At 38.4% G+C, this 19,911-nt stretch overlaps 1 protein-coding gene across 3 annotated transcripts in view; it reads right to left on the bottom strand.

The window, feature by feature from the left end:
• Window positions 1-3,088: 3,088 nt before the first annotated feature.
• The window catches only part of Pon3 (paraoxonase 3), a 35,010-nt gene continuing 18,187 nt past the window's right edge, over window positions 3,089-19,911 (bottom strand). The window contains exons 5-10 of one of the 3 annotated variants that reach the window (XM_046426385.2): window positions 19,091-19,217; window positions 15,716-15,916; window positions 14,491-14,572; window positions 14,119-14,247; window positions 11,119-11,284; window positions 3,089-3,619 (exon numbers count right to left, since the gene is read on the bottom strand). In XM_046426385.2, coding sequence (XP_046282341.1) covers window positions 11,126-11,284; window positions 14,119-14,247; window positions 14,491-14,572; window positions 15,716-15,916; window positions 19,091-19,217 — 698 coding nt within the window. In that variant the 3' untranslated portion in view covers window positions 3,089-3,619; window positions 11,119-11,125. Of the gene's footprint in view, window positions 3,620-5,860; window positions 6,088-10,366; window positions 11,285-14,118; window positions 14,248-14,490; window positions 14,573-15,715; window positions 15,917-19,090; window positions 19,218-19,911 lie in introns of those variants that run through there. The other 2 variants (XM_046426384.2, XM_046426381.2) reach the window with 2 other exon arrangements.

The following is a 19,911-nucleotide window of genomic DNA, read 5'->3' as shown; positions in this document are numbered from 1 at the left end:
GCTATTAAAATTACATGGTCTTTTCAAGACCTAATTCAGATATGGCCTTAAAGCATCAAGGACTAGAAAGAAAGCCCAAAGCTCAACTTTTCAAATAACAGGACATGGGAAAGTACATCAATGCCAGCACAGAGAACTATCTCAATGCGCCTCTGGTGAAATAATCCAATTGCTTGCACCAGAGGTTGCTGAGTGTATTCTATTCATGGTTTCTCACCACCCCCACCTGACCCCACCCCCCTCCATTCTTCCTTTGTTTTACCAGGACTGATTATTGTAACTATTCTGATCATATTCAATTATTGTAACTTGGATACGTTGGAGTCAATGATTTTATTTTCTAGGATTCTTCTACACACAGCCGTATCTGGACCTAATATGGAAGTCAGAACATCACTGAGAGATCTTGTACTTTGATCTGGAATTAAATGGGGCTTTCAATGATATTGCTTGGTGAGGAGTAAGGGAGTCAATGTATGGGAGAAGGATGCAGATGCATATTTGGTGGCCAAACAGTGGACTGCAGCACAGGCTGATAGTTATTCACTAAGATTTATTCTCTTTCTCCTTGAACATGTCCCTCCAGTCATTTAACATGACCGGTTTCTCTTTGCAGTTGGTTAGGTGTGGCCATGTGATTAGTTGACTATTGGAAGTGTGGCAGAAGCCATGCGTACCATTTCTGGGCCTAGGCCTTACGACATGGAATATTTCTCTGCATCCTTCATTTTCTTTCTTCTTACACTTTGATGGAACATAGGCACGCTGGCGGCTCTTATGGTTTAGATACTGGGTGTCCCCCAAAAGCTTATGTGTGAAACAATGTAAGAAAGTTTAGGGGTGAAATGGTTGGGTTATAAGAGGTTTAACCTAATCAGTGCATTAATCCCCTGATAGGGATTAACTGGGTGGGAACTGAAGGCAGGTAGTTTGTGGGTGGAGGAGGCGGGCCCATGGGGGCCTGCCTTTGGGGTTTATATTCTGTCCTGGTGGGGAGGGCTCTCTCTGCTTCCTGATGTGATGTCTCTAGCCACTTCTTTCCACCATGCTCTTCTGCCATGACAGTCTGACTCATCTCTGAGGAATGGAACCTCTGAAACCATGAACTCCCAAATGAACTTTTCCTCCTCTAAAATTGTTCTTGTCTTGGTTTCATCAGTGAAAAAACTGAATAAAACAGTACCTAGCTTCCACCCTGCAGGCAATAGTCACCCAGTAGGTAAAGCAACGTGGAAAAGCCATTTGCTGCTCAAGATGTACTCTCTTAGCAACTCCCCATTGCTATGTGCCCTTCAGGCTTTGTGGACTGCACCAAAACCTCCCTTGTCTTCTGGCTTCCAGCTGGGAGAGTAGAAGGAGAGTTAAGTCAAGGTATTTATTCCTGTGACTTTCTCTACTAAATTGACCCACGTTGACTGCATCTTCTTACCTGTGGACACAGCATCTATTGGGAGAGTCTCCACTTCAGCTGCTTTCTGTTCATTTAAGTAACAGCCTCCACAACTTGTTTTTTCACACCTGGGAGTAAAGAGTTCCTTGTCCCCCCAGACTTTTTTTCACTCACTCCATTGCTAGCACTGGAGTATTGTTCTATGTCTTGTTAGTTTCCCTGCACAGACCTGCACTCAAATCAAGCAGGTGTGCTCACTGCACCCGGCTCACCAGTATTTCTTTACATTCACCTGCTTTATGTTTTATGCTAGAAATATCAGAAATGAGCTGGGTGCAATGACGCACACCTGTAATCCCAGCAGCTCAGGAGGCTGAGGCAGGAGGATTGCGAGTTCAAAGCCAGTCTCAGCAAAAACAAGGCACTAAGCAACTCAGTGAGACCCTGTGGTTAGAAATAATGGTAGAATGTGAGGGACATTATTATCCAAAGTACATGTATTAAGACACAAATTTGTGTAAATATACTTTGTATACAACCAGAGATATGAAAAAATGTGTTCTATATGTGTAACAAGAATTGTAATGCATTCTGCTGTCATATATAAATTTAAAAATTAATTAAAAAAAGAAAGAGGATTAACAGAAAAAAAATACAAAATAGGGCTGGGATGTGGCTCAGTGGTTGGATGCTCCTGATTTCAATTCCTAGTACCAAAAAAAAAAAAAAAAAAAGAAAGAAAGAAAAGAAAAAAGAAAGAAAGAAATATCAGAAATCAGTAGGAGACTATGTCAATGGGTGAAGAGAGGAAGAGTTATATTAGTTGAAATGACACTGCAGATAACTAATTTCTTCTTGCATGCACATAGGCACATGGAGGAGGTTATAACCTTTTATAACAGAGCCAAAGGGAAGTACTAAAGGAATGAAAACAGCCCAGTTCCACCTATTTCAGTACCTCCAAAATTCAGGTCTTAGCTCCATTACCCGATTATGCACTTTTATGGTTTCCAGAGGCAACACTTCTGCTGACTTCTTGGTATGTTTTATATTTTCCATAAAATTATCTTGGGTGTTGCTGAGTGCTGGGAGCCATTAGCCAAGTAGGTATGACAATTTCCTTGCCAGCGTACCCCATGTTGCTGACATGTTGCAGTGACATTGAATGTAAGTGACCTTGCTCAAGGACCAAGGCAGATTAGGGTGTTCCCGGTTTTAAGATAATCGTGTTTAGGGCGTTCCCGGTTTAGGTTCCAGGTTTAAGGTTTAAGATTATTCCTGCTGGGAATAGGGCGTATCCTGCTGCCTGAGTTCCCCTTGAGTTCTCACGGGATTTAGACAATATATTTTGGGAGATAGAAGCCCAGTGGAGGTGGATTTGGGAAGAGAACGTGGATTTCCCCAGAACGTGATTGTAGACGGCTGGTGTGAGTTCGGGAATAAAGAGTTGCTGTTTGAATCTACAAGCTGTGTGGTGGCTCGTGATTGTGTGCCCAGCCAGACTGCGGCAGCTGAGGTCTTCATTTACCCACAGCTCCTTGTTTGGGCTGCATTGTGTCTTCAGGTATTTCTCTCTGCCAGTGTAGAATGTGCTGAGGTTAAACTTCGGGTAGACTCTGAATGATGTCTTTGTAAGGGGTCCTTGGAACAAACTTTATCACCTAGCACTCAGGACTTTTACTTGAATCACAAACCAAAAACAAGCCCACACTTTATTTAGGCCATAAAACAGACCCCTAAAGTAATTAAATATCCAAGGACTTAGCTGTTATCTTGGCCAATGGAATTTTATATCACAACCATTTTAATTTAGGCCATTTGGAAGGGGTGGCTGGGTTGCTTGTGTTCTATCCAGCCCTCAATGTTTTTAGTAATAAAATCTCTCTCTCTCTCTTTCCCTCTTCCTATCTTTCTCTCATTATTGGCATATGCTCATCCCTCTTACAAAGAGATGGCCAAGGAACTGAATTTGAGCCAAGGGTTTCAGGGTAGAGGTTGTGCTTCTTTGAGAGATCCTTAAAAGAGGGTGTTGAAATAGCTGGGAGGCTGTTACATTCCTCCTCCTTTCTTCTTCCTCTTGACTGGAACATGGATTTTGGAGCCGGAGGTACAGCAGCTGTCTTGTGACCAGAAGGCAATGTTGAGGATGGAACAATAGAGAATAACGACAGGACACTGGCGTATGGGTGGCATGCTTAAGCTTCCAGATCGGCTTTGTACAGCTACCATCTGAATTCATTTACGTGAAAAGAAAATAAAATCTTGTTTTGTTTAAAAAAAAAAAAAGTTACCTTAAAAACTTCCCTCAACCCTCCTTTGGAGTGTGACTTCTCTTGCCTGCAGTATCTGACAGGTGGGGTTTTTGGCCCGATTGGAAGTGGCTATTAACTCCCCTAACCACTATTACATGAAAGCAAAATACGCATCCATGTGTTTTTAAGTCACTGAATTTTATTCTGCTTGTTATGGTAATTTAGCCTTACCCTAATTAATGATGTAAATTACATTTTTCTAGTTTATTCATAAAATTCTCAAACTTTGTTGCCATAAAGTAATTTATCAACTTCTCTTTATCTCTTTAATGTCCATATTTTCTGTACATTTTATTTCTAATTTCTGATGTTGGATGTTTGAGCCATTTTTTTTCTTATTCATCTCATTAGATGTGAATTATTGTTATTAATCATTTTAAAGAGTGAACCTTTAGCTATTGTTGAATCTTCCCATTATATGTTGGTTTTCTGTTTCATTAGTTCTACTAGTTGTAATTAGCAAATTACTCCACTACATAGCATCATAAATCAAAACTTTTATGAAGCATGGTCTCTGTGAGTACGGTAAAAATGGCAGGGTTTTAATGTGACCTGGTTTCAACAGTCACACATCATCATTTCTAGAAAGTTTTATTAGTTGCACAGATCAACCATATTTGGCCTGGAAGGGGATGATGTACGGTGTGAGTACTAGGAGGTAAGGGTCAACAACCAGGACATCTTAGAGCCTTCCACCATATTTGTTTTTGCTCTTATCTTTATTATTTTTCTTCTTGAACATTTTGGGGCTTATTTTGCTGTTCTTTTCTACAACAAAACAATGAATGCTTAACTCTTTAACTTCGGTCTGTCTTTTTCTCTACTACATGCTTTTAAGAGTATAAATTTTAAGAGTATCAATTAAACTTAAGTTTAATTTTAACAGCTTCCTTTAAGATTTCATGTGTAAAAATTTTTTTTCAACTAAAATCATTTTCCATTTTTTTTCTTCTTTGACTCATGGATTATTTAGAAATGTTAACTAACTTCTAAATACATGTGAATTTTATAGTATTTAAAAAAATTAAATCTAAACTCTATTGCATTGTACCCAGCTACCATTATTAATACACTGTTATCAAGGTTTGCTTTATGGCCCAGTTTAGAATCAGTTTTTGTAGATATTCCTTGTGAACTTGAAAGAACGTGTGTTTCCAATTTTTCGTACAATATTCTATATAACTCATTAGATCAGGTTTGCTAATTGTTTCAATTCTCTCTGTAGAGAAAAAAAATAAGTCTCAAAATAAAACTGCAGATGATATCATTACATGATGTATACAAGCTAAAATCAACCACCATGATAGTTTATCTGTATTTTTATCTTTATAGTTCTATAAATTCTTGCTTTATATAGAGGTTGTATTACAAATAACATACACTCAATGCCATTATATTATCTGGGTGATCTTTTCTATCTGTGGCCATATTTTTTCTCTAATATCTATTTTTATTAATAAGAGTGTAGCCCTTTCCACCTTGGTCTTTGAATTTGATGTTCTACAGTGTCATTAAGATGTGGTAAGGTGTAAATTTCTATTTCTTTGCATTATTACTTAAAATAGTTCTCCTAACTCAATTTTTCCCCTTTCCTTCTGGGTCCCTAATTTTTCATTTGTTAGATCTTTTCACTTTAACCTCCATGACCCTTTTAGATTTTCCATCCCTCAGTTTCTCTGAGTTGTATTGAGTATACTCTCTCATGAACTTTCATTTCCATAATGTATCTCTTCAGATCTGCCTTATGTATTAAATCCATTAAGTTTTGCCTTTTTCTCCCTCTCATTTTTCCTCCCTTCTTTTTGTCCTTAGTGCCCTAATACAAGGTAATGTATTATCCACCTTTAAGAGGTACATTAATGGGCGTTGAGTAACTACCCCAAAGCATTTGACTGGAGCCCTCAGGGTTTTAGAAGTCACCCATCCCTACTAGCCTTTCCAATGGAGAAATACCTTGTGTTGCTTTCCAAGTAAATAATGAAAACTTTCTCTAAGACTGTGAGGCACTTTGTGAATGCACATTTGAACCATTTTCAAGCTGATATGCCTCCTCAAGAAGTTTCCTGGTTATCCATTAAATTTTCCATTTCAATTGCTTCATTTTCATTTCTGAAAGTTCACTTTGATATTTCCAAATCTATCAAGTCAGTTCTTAACATTTTACTATTCCCTGAGTTTAAGCCTATCATTTATTTCTTTAAATGTTTTAAGTAGAGTTTTCAAATGTATGCATTGTCATCTCAGAATCTGGAATGTTTGCGAGTCTATTTCGGCTGTCATTTGTTTTCCACTGGCTCTCGTTTATGTTACCTTATTTCTTTGTTTATTCTTTAAAAACTGCTGCTCATTTTCCTTGCAAAATTATTTATAGGGGTTTCTTGAAACCTAGAATAAAATCCAGAGAGGATTTGTGTTCATTCCTGTCAGATGAGTATCGACAGTACCAACCTATCATAGTTTGACACTAAATTCACAGCTTGAGATTTTAAAAAATTGATATGTAAAAACATAAAAACTGTACATATTTATGGGGCACTGTCTGATGTTTTGATACACATATACATTATGTAATATTTAATGCAGGGTAAAAATGTCTCTGTGCTCAAACATGTATCATTTCTGTATGGCAAAAACATTCAAATTCCTTTCTCTTATCTTTTTGAAACATAGGGTGCCCTGTTGTTGTCTATGTTCACCCGTCCATGCATTAGAACACCAGAATGTCTTACTTCTATTTAATTGTAACTTGGCACTATTGACCAACCTTTCTGCATCCCTCCATCCCTGCTACTCCTTCCAGCCCCGACTCTCAATTTCTCAAAGCTTGAAATTCTTTTTTGACCAATTAGTGGGAATTTGGGCTCAAGGTTTGAGTGACGATAGTCAGGCACATGGTTGTCACTTCTCAGAAATATTAAATATTTTTCTTCTGCTTTTCTCAGTGCCAAGACAACTCTCTTTTTATGCTTCTGGGAGTAGACTATGGGGCTGGTTTACATTTATTTCAACCTTAGCTGGATATTTAGTTCTTTAGGGCCACAGGGTTTTGGGGTAATAGAAGGTGATCCATTATTAGGCTCTTCAGACTGACTTAGGATTTAACTTTTGACCCCCTTCACCTGCGAGACCTTAATTTCCAAAGCTTGAGTTTAACTAGTTCAGAAGAAGCTTGCAAGGCAAAGTCTACTTGATTCAAGTCTACTTGAATCTCTGAAATTTTTGCTTTCACTCAAATTGTGTCTTGGTGATGTCATTTAATCTTGTAAGATATTTGATGCTTTCTAAAATACTTTAAAATTTTTTATCTATTATTATTTTTTGCTATTTTATTTTATTTAATTTACTTATTTTGGGTACCAGGGATTGAACTCAAGGGCACTCAACCACTGAGCCACATCCCCAGCCCTACTTTGTATTTTATTTAGAGACAAGGTCTCACTGAGTTGCTTAGCGCCTCGCTGTTGCTGAGGCTGGCTTTGAACTCGCAATCCTCTTGTCTCAGCCTCGTGAACTGCTGGGATTAGAAGCATGTGCCACTGTACCTGGCACATCTTTTGCTGTTTTAATCAGGCAGTTTGGTTTTTAATTATTTAACCTACTGTATTACAAGAAATAAAAATTTCCTTGTAAACTTTAAATAAGTGTATCCTAAAAATTTTCTATTGGATTTTGAATTTATAGACTAATTTGGAGAGAATTTACATCCTTACAAGTTTACTTTATCCAAGATCCTAAAATATATACCTGTGTATTCAGAGTATTTTCTAGAATTATCATGGTTTAGATCTGGAATATCTTCCAAGTGCATTGTTGAAGGCTTGGTCCCCAGTGCAGCAGTGGGGCCTTCAGGAAGATGAATGGATCATGAGGGTTCCAGCCTCATCAGTGGACTAATCCATTGGCTGACTCATAGCATGGACTACCAGGAGGTGCTGTAAACTCTAGGAGGGACCTAGATAAAGGGAGTGAGTCACTGGGGATGTGCCCTGTGAGAGTGTATCTTGCTTCCAGGCCCTTCCCTGTCCCTCCCTTTCTTTCTGCTTTCCAGTCACCAAGAGGTGAGCAACTCTGCTCCACTATGCCTTCTCCACCAGGCTGTTCTTCCTCAGCGTGGGCCAGAGCAATGGAGGCCACTGACCATGGACTAAAGTCTCTGAAACCAATCAGCTAAAATAACTCTTTATTCCTATAAGTTGATCTTCCCAGGTATTTTATTACAGTAATACATTTGAGTAACACAAAACTTTTATTAAAATTTTGATTTTTTTCCCGTAAGTTCTTGTACACTCTTAACTTATTTATTTTTGGATATTATATAGATTTTGTCATCATTTTGACTGATAGATTGTCTTTGATTGAAATTTATAGTTGTCATTGCTGATGTAGTTGACTTATATACGACAACACTATTGAATATTCTAGTGTCTTATCTCTTGTTTCTATTGTTTTATTTCTAAGAAAATGATCCTGTCACCACAAATAATGAGTGTTCTATCTCTTCCTTTACAATATTTATGGTTCTTAATCATTCTGTTGTTTTACAGCTTTGGCCAGGACTTCTGATCCAATGAAAAGCAGCAGTCAGGATGAGAATCCTGTCTTACTCCCAGTCTTAATGGGAATACTTAGGCATTTTGTGAACTTTCTGCTGCACTTGATCACTTTTTTTCCTTAAACTAAGTAGAGTGGTTTCTGCCACCTGAAACTGAAACCTCTTAGCTATAAAATGAATGCAGAATAAGAATATTCCTATGACCATAGCATCTAAGGCCTCAAAGATTAAAAAAAAAAAAAAAACAACATAGCACCAAGTATATCCCATATCCTAAAAATAGTTGAAATCATTTGTAGGCAAATATTGCACTCATTATGCAAGGCTCCTGAGAGAGCTCAGCTACCTCCAATCATAAGGCTAGTATCACCAACCTACATCTCTGACAATATGCAGAAAGACTGGGGAAGGGAAGAGAAGGAACCATCAAACTAAGTCATTGGTGAAGTTCTTCTCAAGCCTCATAAAGAGGCTCAGGACAGAGCAATCACATGAAAGATGGGACTGTTCACAAGAAGGGGAGGTTGGTTTGGATGACTGTCCAGACTACTGATAAACATACTGCCTCCTCCTCAGAAGGAAACAGAACATAGAGAGGATGATAATGAGGCAACCTACACTCCTATCCTTTGGCAAGACTAGGTAAGTTGCCTAATCTAGGTGAAATCCAAGTTTTCGTCTTGCCAGGCTCTCTTCTGAAATGGTAACACATGAGTGAGAGGAACTCAATGCCTCAAGAGTGAGAGTGAGTCGGGGGCAAAGTGTACAAGAGGTTAACTGGAGCTGGGTCTTCCATTGGCATCTCAGGAAGCATCCAACTTAGTAGCCAGTTGGTCTTAGCTACAGAAAAATCAATGAAAGGTTGTAACCATGTGTCCATTAGCTAAAGACTTCTGTCTTTTCTACTTTGTACTGCTCCAACTGTGAAAAAGCTAAAACCATAAAGTATATCAGAAATTACTTTTTTTCCCGTAGCCTCATGTAATTTTAATTTTGAGTCCCCATACTGAGTGGCTGCAGAAATCAATTTATAAGACAATTCCACAGTTCCCTGCCAATCCTTAGAGTTTTGTCTAAATCCTAGGAGGCTTTGTGGATCTGTAGCTTCATAGGAGACATTTGATCCTTGTTGTTACCATCTAATTTCCTGTCTTCACTCTAATCAAATGCCTACCCATCTTTGCCCTGATAGGAAGTCCTTTATAGATCCTAGTTCTCTCTCTCTGCTAATACCCGTTTCCCTATCGGGCACATGGAAACTTGCTTGCTTCTGTGCCAATCTGAGTGCAGGTAATATTGTGATGCGTTTTCAGAGCTTCTCTGCCATGCCAAGTGAACTATACTGGCATTTCTTATCTGCTTTAGCACTGGACTAGTCACAGGGGAACCCCAGGACTTTGTTACTTCCCCAAGTACTGCCCAAGGAAGGACATAGTGGACTTTCAGCAATCAGATCCCTCAAACTTCTGGGGAGATTTTTTATCACCCAGATTTTCCTAACTGGGGAGAAGGCAGGGCAGAGTCAATTGACAGGAACCCACCAATATCTTAATTCTCTTAGTCCTCTCAGTGCTGATACTCTACATTCTGTCCTAGTCCGGTAAGCTATGTAATTCAGTGGGTGTGAGGGTAAGGGACAAAAACAAACAAATAAACATTATTGTATACATGCCCTTAATTTCTATTTTTTTCTGTGTCCCCTGGTGGCTATGATTTTGAAACTTAAAATATGATGACTCACTATAATATTATGCTGGGCCATTTCTCTCTTAATGAAAACTACAAAGTCTTACCATCTACTCTGCTACAAAATTTTTCAGCAAAACTTACGTCTAGCTGAGCAATGTTCTTTAGGATATAAAGAGGTCTCCACAACTCCCCATTCCCAGGGGAGGAGAAAAAAAACATCAACCAACCACCTGCTTAATAAGGAGCTTGAGTGCACTGATTATCTTTAATGATTTGTCAAAGGTTGTCTTGATTTTTGTTTTGTAAACAAGAAAGGGATGCTTGTGTTTACTGTTATCAAACTAAGGTTGGGTTGGTTCTTAAGATGGGACTTTAGATCAGAACCATGTGACTTTTTCAGAGACGTTAGTGCCAAGTCCGTAGGAGGATGCTTAATAAGTGTTTATTGAATTAACCTGTAGAGCAAGCTGAGAGCAGTGGAAAACAAGTGCCCTGAGCTCCCATCTCATGGTTCAGAGTCAAGCAGCTCAGGAACACTTGAAATACAGGTATTGGTACAAATAGTGACCTCATACAGGTAAATACATCTCCCCTGTCCTTGTCCTAAGCTAGCCAGTGAGGCTTTGCTCTGTCAGATTTCCCAGAATCTGATTCCCTGTGTGTCTACTGGGGAGAATGCATGTTCAAGCAGGGCCTTGGGTAGTCTCATGATGCCAGTTCTTGCTTTTTGCTGTAGACTGGGACACTTGAGTAACATTTGGTGCCCCACACAATTGGGGGAAGAGAACAGGAATTATAAATGCTTGAACATTAGCTCCTCTCCTGATGTGGACTGTAGGAGACTCAGAACGTCACAGCTTGTAGGAGGCAATTGTGTTACACAGGTTCTAAGGGGCTATAGGTGATCTAGAGCCCTCCATGGCCACAGCCCATGTATTTTACTGTAGAATGATATTGGGGATGCTTGAAGAAGAGTGGAGCAATCTGACTTCTAGTTGCACTGTCATTAGGTGGCTTGAGATTTGGTGGATGTTATGCAATCAATTCTGTTCTTTCACCTCTAGCCATAAGAAAAGCAAGGCACACCTTTGATGGTATGTGTTATTTGTTTACAGTTCAACTTATTATATAATTGCACGTTTACTTTCATCAAACATGTAGATTCTTTAGAATACCTGCAATTTAGAGTACACAGTAGAGAGCTTTGTGAAACACTGTGCCTATGAGAATTTTTCCATGGTATACAGAAGCCACTGACGTCCCTTGAAGCACAGAGCCATTATTGGCATAGATGGTGCTCACCCTGGGCTGATCAGACAAAACATTCTGGATGCGTAGTACCTGTCAAGACAAGATCACTCATTAGTATATTATATGGGCAAATGGCTATCTAGTGATATTTTCTTTTCCAAATATACCAGGAAAAAATTTTTTTTCAGAAATTAATAGGCTCAAATCTGTGTATATTAAATAATCTTCCATCTTCTGACAATAGCGTTAATGTCCTAAGAATATCTAGGTAATAAAATGGATTGCTTATCTGACATTAGCCAAATTATTCAATAGAGAGCTTGAAAAATTGTGGTAGTTTAGTCGTCCCCTATAGAAGGAGGTTAGACATAGCGAACACTCTTATCTAACTTGCAAGTGGGCAGTGGTTTTCCTTCTGTTGGGGAGGGTCTTGCCTTTGAGCCTAAAGCATGAGGAAGATAACATGGGACAAAACAGAAAAGGAAACCCCAGTCGGCCACCGAAGTCAATCTGGTATGGGGGTGGTAGGTAGTAGTCATCATGGCTGGACCCCTTCACATCTCCCAAGTGGCTAGGGAGCACAAAGAACGCAGACTACTTTGGAATCCCACCTAATATATTAGTGACTAGTGCTGTTATTGATCCTCAGGGTGAACATCCTTAACTTTGCTAATCAGTAAATAAATAAGCACTCAGGTTTCCAAACAGCCTGGATAAAGTTCATTTAAGCAGAACATGACAGAAACTAAAGGAAAACAATCAGAAATTAGTGAGTGAAGAGTCTACATAAATACCTCCTGTTAAAACAAAGTTTAGGGTTTAGTTTTGTTTCATTTTAAGGAAGATCCTGCAACTTCATCTCAAGTTTATTACACAGCACTCACTCAAGCTTGGATTTTACACAGAAAAAAAAGGGACTCTACTGAAAGGAAAGGGTGTCAGCAACTGTGAAGAAATAAATTTTATCTAAAATAAACAAGTGCTCAAACTTGAAAACAGAGATGTGAAAAAAGATCCTCCTTCCCAATCATTCTATGGATTCTATTTGCACTTCCTTAAGGCAGATGTTGTGGCTGGACTTTTGTCACAAAGTTATTTATATCTGTCACTTGGGTGGGAGTGGCACCGGCACAGGACACACACCTGAAATAAAGATAGCTTGCTAGCTCAGTGTAAGGATTCTTCAGATTTGAAGCTGAGGCTGGAATTTAGTTTCTTTTTATATTTCTTGGTGCTTCCTTCACCCCCCCCCCTTAGTTGTTTTATTTTATTTTTAAATTTTTTATATTTTCTCCATGTTTTTTTTTATTGCTGCATTATAGTTGTATCTTGGTGCTCTTTTTAAGAAGCAGTGACTAATGTTTTAATTTAAAAGAAAACAATTTTAGCTGAAAAACAGCAATATTCTTTAGCAGAAGTAATTGTATGTTCTAATTTACCCACTGGGCCAATTACCAGGCTAGGATTTAAATTTCAGTTTCCTAATTCCCCAAACCTGTATTCAAATGTTGTATCTTCCTCCAAACCATACCTTCTCAATGAGGTCAATTCTGATCTCTGTATTTAATATTCTTAACAGTGGTCTACCTCATGCTTTGAATATAGTCCTTGCTGCTCTGCCACTGAGACTTATTTTAAAATGGACATTTCCCTCCCCCCTTTTCTCTCTTTCCCAAACTAGCAAGTGAATTTCAACCCCCCCCCACCTCTCCCATCAGGGAATACCTGGAATGTAGCCTTTGAATCACCTCTTTAAAATTTCTCTGTTCCCCTTGATGAGCAGAATCACAACCTCTCGGACTAGAGTTCCCTGTGTTTCTCATTTGCTAGCAAAGCAAAAAAATCTTTTTCCTTTTTCTCAAAACTGTGTCCTGGTTATTAGATTGGCATCAACCCAGGCCTTGTTCACAGAAATCCTGACCCTCTTTGCCCTGCTGTTCTGTTTTGCCCATAGAACTTCGAACTTATGATATAATTTACTTATTTCTTATGCTTGTTGTTCATTGCCTGCCCTCATCTCCCTAAGAACAGGGATCTTTGTATGTTTTATTTTCTGACCTGTCTTAGGTATAAGAACAATGTTTGACATGTTACAAGTGCTCAGTAAATGTCTGAATTAATCAGAGGATGTGTGCCAAGGATTTGTAGCTCCAATTACATTCACTGGAGTTGTTTTTTTTTTAATTCTTAAACTCAGTGCCACAGAAAATGCAATCCTTTATGCCATTGCTTTTAATGCTGTAGAAAATTCAATGACTTAGGTGATTGTTTTAGAAGAGATTTTTTTAAAAAATATTTATTTATTTTTTTTAGTTATAGGTGGACATAATGTCTTTATTTTATATTTATGTGGTGCTGAGGATCAAACTCAGTGCCTCATGCATGCTAGGTGAGCGCTCTACCTCTGAGCCACAATCTCAGTTCTAGAAGAGATTTAAAAAAAAAATAATGCAAATAAAACCTTTAAAATGAGACATTATTTGACATGATCGTATCTACAAGCAAAAATTCATTTAATTTTGAGACTTTCATTTAAACACTCTTATTTCAGTCTCATGTTAAGGAGTCTGAAAGACGATACTTCCATACTCATCTCTCTCTTTGCCTAAGCAGAGGACCTTTTCAGAGCCCACCTTTTGGTTGGAAACACTATACAGCCATTTGGATCTATATGAATTATTAAGCTCATGTTTTCTCATTACTCCCAGCAGCAAATCAAACCCTTGCAAGGATGAAATACGTTGCCTGGCATTAATGTTATATTGGTACCTGGTGATGTGAAAGGACTATTCTGCCCAAATCTCTACACTTTTCATTTGTAGAATTTGTTCAGTTTTGGAACATCAAGTATGACCCACATCACCTCAATAAATTGTTCATTCTTGCAACTTTACCTGTGAGCTCAGTGAAATATAAGCACTTACTTCTGACCCTGGGGGATCCTCAGGGTTATAGTTCAGCAACTTCATGGCATTAGGATGGCATCCTGCCAAAATATCTCCAGTGTCAGGATCAACAGTTAAGTTATCCACCAAGGTGCCCAACTGTATTACCTATCAACAAAGAAGAAGTTGTGGAGACAATTTTCAGTGTCATTCCTATTCTCCCCACCTCCTACAAGCTCTTCCTGAAACTTGAACCTGGCATTGGCTTTGCTATTTCACTTGCAAAGCAAAAGCACAGTCTCACCAGCATTGCTCTAAAATAGTCATAGATGCTTCAGTCAAGGAGCACACAACTGGGTGGAGTGTGAGGGTTAAGCATACCATGTTGTAGAGCAAGCTAGGGTATTTTACCTTCAGTTGAGTTAAATCCCAGTTATCATTCTTTTCCAGTATGTGAATGTTCTTATCTGTTACATCAGCTACATAGATATACCTTTAAAGTAAATAAAAAATTTACATTTGAGCAAGTAGTAATGAGATATGACACTAACTCTTTTTTTGGAGAAGAGATATAAACATTCACATTAGTTTGAAGTACCACTGAGATGCTTTTCTAAATTACAGTAAAAGAAGATGATGAAGTGGTATTTTTAATATTCTTGAAATGTTTTAAACAGGCTTTGAATATGAAATAACAAAACTGGTGTTTTAGATGATATATGGGCTCAATTTTCATTCTGAAGAGTTGCAATTTTTTCCTTACCTCGAGTAGAGGTAAAAAGACCTCTTATAAGACTACAGAAAGACCAACGCTTGAAAAAAAGTCTCAGGTGACCATGAAGCTCAATCATAACTTTTTTTGAAAGTGAAAAAATACTTAGAGGTATTTTTCCACTAAAATCATCTCTGTTTATTATCTCAAATTTATATCTTCTTATATTCTTGTTACTTCTCTTTTGTAAAGTCTTCAATTGTGGGGGCTGGGGATGTAGTTCAGTGAAAAAGCACCCCTGGTTTCAATCCCCCAGTACCACAGGGAAGGAGGGAGGGAGGGAGGGAGGGAGGGAGAGAGAGAGAGAGAGAGAGAGAGAGAGAGAGAGAGAGAGAGAGAGAAACCACTTCATTTTAAAAATGCTTATAAAGAGTGTTTCCTCATAAAATTTCATGCTGCTTAAATTAGTCATTGAAAAGTCCACTGTTGTTAATCAGTAATCCCGAAAATTACATAATCATAATGCGCAATCTAAGGTGGACCTCCTTCTCTAATGAGAGCTTTTGGGTAACTGGACATAGTATTAATGGTTAAATACCTTCTAGCCTCATCAGGGTCAGGAGTATTTCATACTTACTCTGCTTTACAGTGTATTAAAAAGTATATTTCTAAAGCCATGTAAGAATTTGGAACAAGAAGGAGTCTTTTTTTTTTTTTTAATGCTACTCCTCCTCTAGTAAGAGAGAACTTGAAGCACAAGAAATATGGTTTGCTTGAGATTACACATTAGTGTGTACCCTGGCTACACCTGATCCCTCCATTCATATACTAACTCTTCAAGCCTGAAGAAACAATTTCCTCTTAAGGGAAGAAGTTTGGCAAAATGTCAAGGGCAAAAGGTAGAAAAATTATAAGAGAGCATACTTATGGTCTAGTGAGGCTGTGATTCCATTGGCAGAACTAAATCCTTTGGCTACCACTTTGACCTCTTTGGGGCTGTAGAAAATAACATGAGTCCAGTGCAGATCCAAGATCATCTCCAAAAGTGCCAAGAAGAAGTTGGTGAAATAGTGGTCTCTGGTGGCATAGAATTGTTCTGGCCCAAGAACCACAATATCATTCACACTAAAAAGAGAAACAAAAAATGGTGGAGGGATGCATGGAGTACTTGAATATCCTGACTATTGCTGAAATTGCTAATATCAACAAAGATGAATATGTTCCTTAGTTTCAAAAAGTAGACATGAATTACTATGGATTACAAGAATCTCACAAAAAGTACATGATTTTGCATTGCCATGATAGTTTTTTTTTTAAGCCACTTATTATTTTCTCACCATACCTTCCATTTCTTTTGGTAAAAAGAAAGAAAATATACAAATAAACCTCAAACTCCAAACTCTATTGACTCATAAGTGTGGATAATGATTATCTGTAGCAGCCATAATTGTCATGGTTCTGCTCCTTTAGGAATTAGACTTCTTTGCATCACTTGAAGTTAGGCACAGACATATGACTTGCTTTGGCCAATAAAATGAAATATGTGTGGCTTCCAGATGGAAGACTTTGGGAGCCAGTGGGTGACCCATTATGTTTCCATAGTAATGAGCAATTTTTCTGATGATAGAGAATTGTGATCCTCCTATAGTCCTAAATAAGAACAGTATGAAACTGAGTCCCTTAATCAGCAACATTGGGTACGAAGCATGAGGAGTTAGGAAACAAAAATAAAACAAAACTATGTGGTTTTGAGCCTAAGTTTTTTTTCCTGTTATCATATCCCAACAGAATCCATCTTGGTCCTTATATTTTTCCCTGAATAGAATGAGTTGCAGGTGATATTCCTTCTTTTGACCTTCAATATCATTAAAATTCTTAACTAGAGCAAGCCTTATGCTTACAACCAGTAAAGATGGTAAAACCATTTCCATTTTGGAAAAAGAAAAAAAAATAGTGACTTGAAAAAAAAAAGAAAGATTAAAGATTTTTAGATTAAATTTTAGGACAGGAAATTTGGGAGGAATTGGGAAATTCTTTGAGGTTTTGAAGTATAATAACTTTTCCAAGGTCAATGGGCTTTTCATCTTTCATATCTCTGCTTAAAGGGTCCTTCTTCCAAAAATCCTTGCCTGACACCATAAATTATGTTAACGTCTTACCTGACACCATAAATTAAATTCCTTCACAATTTGTTTCCATAGCTCTCTGTTCTGCCCCCTTTACTTACTTGGTCTATGTGGGTATCAGGGTACCTCCCATACTCCTCTTTACCTGCCTTGTTCCAGCAGCAGAGCTCTACTTCAACCAGTTCTGTGTGGGATCTAACAGGTTGCCCACAGGGGCAGCCTAATTACCTCATGCCTATTGTGGGCCTCTTGCCTCCCACTTCTGGCCTTCCAACATGACATCAGAGCACAGGATATCACCTGACTAGACTTGCATAGGCACAACACGGAAGGTCATGGAGGTAAAACCCCTTAAACCTATGACTAATGGGAGATGAGGCGGGTGGATAAGCTCTTTTCTCTTTCTTATCTTCGCCCGATTGTTCTGAAATGAGGCTTATGTTGCTTACTAGAGATAAGCCTATCATTTCAAGCAGTCCATTGTATTTAGCAAAGGCTGGATTGAAAATGGATTTGCTACAGTTCTCCCCATATATGAGTTTCCCAGTGCTGTCATGACAAGGTACTACCAACTGGATGGCTTAAGACAACAGACATCTTTGCCTCACATTTCTGGAGGTTAGGAGTCTGTAATCCAGGAGCTGGCAGGGCCATGTTCCCACTGAAGTTTCTATGGAATGATCTTTTTCTGCCTACTTCAGCTTCTGGTAGTCCCTGGCATCCCTTGTGTATCTGTCTTCTTCCAAGGATACCAAGAGTACACCCCACTGCAGTATGACTTCACCTTTAATTGCATCTGCAATGACCCTACCTCCATATTCTGCGATACAGTGGATTAGGATTTCAACCTATCTCTTTTACTGAACATGATTCAGCTCATAACATTCCCCCTGTCTTGCTTCAGGTGGGTCTTTGACATGTGCGTCCTGGAATTGAGCTCCCTAATAAAGTGGTCACATACCAGGTTTTGTCTTCAGGCTGTGCTTTCTTGAACTCTTCCTGTGAGTTCATTTGCTATTGCATTTGATCCTCACAATCCACAAATTAGATAAATCAGGTCAATGAGAGAATTCTCATTTTATTAAGAAAATTGAATCACCAACTAAGTTCCTTGTCCACAGTTTCCCAGCGACCCTGTGAAAGTCCTGGTCCACTGTGGCTCAGAACCTTGCACAATGCATTATGGGAAAAGTTTAAGTAATAATCTCAACTTCTCTAACTTCTTCTGGCCTCTGCTTTTATTGCCTTCAAATTCCATAGGGAGAAATTCACAACTGATGTTGAGAAAAGCAGCAAAGGAGAGGAAAGTTCCTCTTTTCCTTTCCTTGTTTTTCTGTCTCATGGAGAAGTCAACCTTTATTATTTTAAAACCAGTCCTTTAGCACTGAGCCTATTTTACATAAGAAAAATTCTTCATTGTTTTGTAGCACACTTAAAATAGGTAGCCCATCCCCCCCCCAAAAAAACCACCTATTTTTCTCAACATAATGAGAAAGACATTCATTGCTGCAATTGAAAACTTTGCTTTGAATTCAGATGGATCTAGATTTGCATCATGGTTATGACAGCTTTAAATTGTATAACTTGAGAAAGTTACCTATCCCAAAACTTCTTCAAGACTAGATTCAGTTTCCTCATGCCTATGACTAAAAGCTATTAAGCTGTTGAGAGAATTAAATCATGTCTGGTACACAGTCAACTCTTAATAGATATAATTTTATAAGTGCCTATGAGCTTTTCTCAAATTCTACTTGAAAGCTCTGATTGAACAAAGAAATGGCCCATCTGGAGGTTGGTTATAACACCCAGTGGGTGAGGCTCACAGAATGCAACCTACCCAGACAACTGGAGAAGGGAGTAGGTGTTTAAAGAGAGCACAATGGAAGGTATTGAGTTGCTGTGGTAAAGAGGATGAAATTAGAGCTGGGAATCTAATTGAGCACCTTTATGGGATTAAAATGCTTTCAAAAAGTTGGAAAATATAGGGATATTCAATACTGAACACAGCAATTTCTAGTGAGGTTCTGGGCAGTGTCACCATGGGAATCTTAAGAGAGCTTTAGAAAAAAATGCTACAAAACAAAAGTTTAAGAAATCCTGCAGAATCAAAGAAAACAAAGCATACAGTGGAGGTACAAAATAAATAGAAGTACACAATACTTTAATTCTATACCTCTTGAGAAGTTCGTGCTTTATGGTTTTCAGGTGTATGAGAGAACGTTGTTGTTCTTCAAATTTGAATATCTCCACAGTGGACTTCATGTGGGGATGATTCACAACGTAGAGATACACCGTGTGGTCTAAATGGGAGAAAAAGCATAATTTTCCAAGAGGTTTTCCTATATTGCAACCATTATTAGACTTGTTTTAAAACTTGATCACCTCTGAGGGTTTTTGTTTTCAGATGGGGTCTTTCTATGTTGCCAGGCTGGTCTTGAACTTCCAGCCTCAAGTGAGCCTCCTGCCTCAATGTTTCTCATGGCTGGGACTTCGGGCATGTACCACTGTGCCTGCTGCATAGATTTTCTTCATGATATTGCTTTTGGGCCTCACAGTACCTGATTAGTAATTAACACAAATACTAGAATCTCTACTTTTTTTTTTGTTTTTGATTTTGGAAATGAAGCTCAGATAAGGAGTGACTCAGCAATTTCACCATCATCAAGTGGCAGAGCCTATCACAGATATTTGTGCAATGATCTCTTGAGCCTCACATGTATATACTAACAGGAAGGTACAGAATGACAATGGTGCATAAACATGGGTGTAGTTTCTCCAGGTGACCTTCAATAAGTGAGTGCAAAAAACAAAACTTTACTGAGAAATGTCTATGTGTGTGGCAATTGTCTATGGTACAATGCAAGTTCAAAAAATGTCAGGGCAGTGTAAATACCTTCAAATAAGCAACATTTCCCATCTAGACAATGACCTTCTGTTACAAGTCAACTACCTGAGGTTGCAATAACAACATTTAGTTAACCCAATGGACATGGA

Source organism: Marmota monax, unplaced genomic scaffold (assembly GCF_021218885.2).
Source record: "Marmota monax isolate L192 unplaced genomic scaffold, Marmota_monax_Labrador192_F-V1.1 WCK01_AAM20220418_F8-fsc00321, whole genome shotgun sequence".
NCBI lineage: Eukaryota > Metazoa > Chordata > Mammalia > Rodentia > Sciuridae > Marmota > Marmota monax.
The sequence above is the reverse complement of the archived record's forward strand: the minus strand, read 5'-3'. Positions and strand labels throughout refer to the sequence as shown.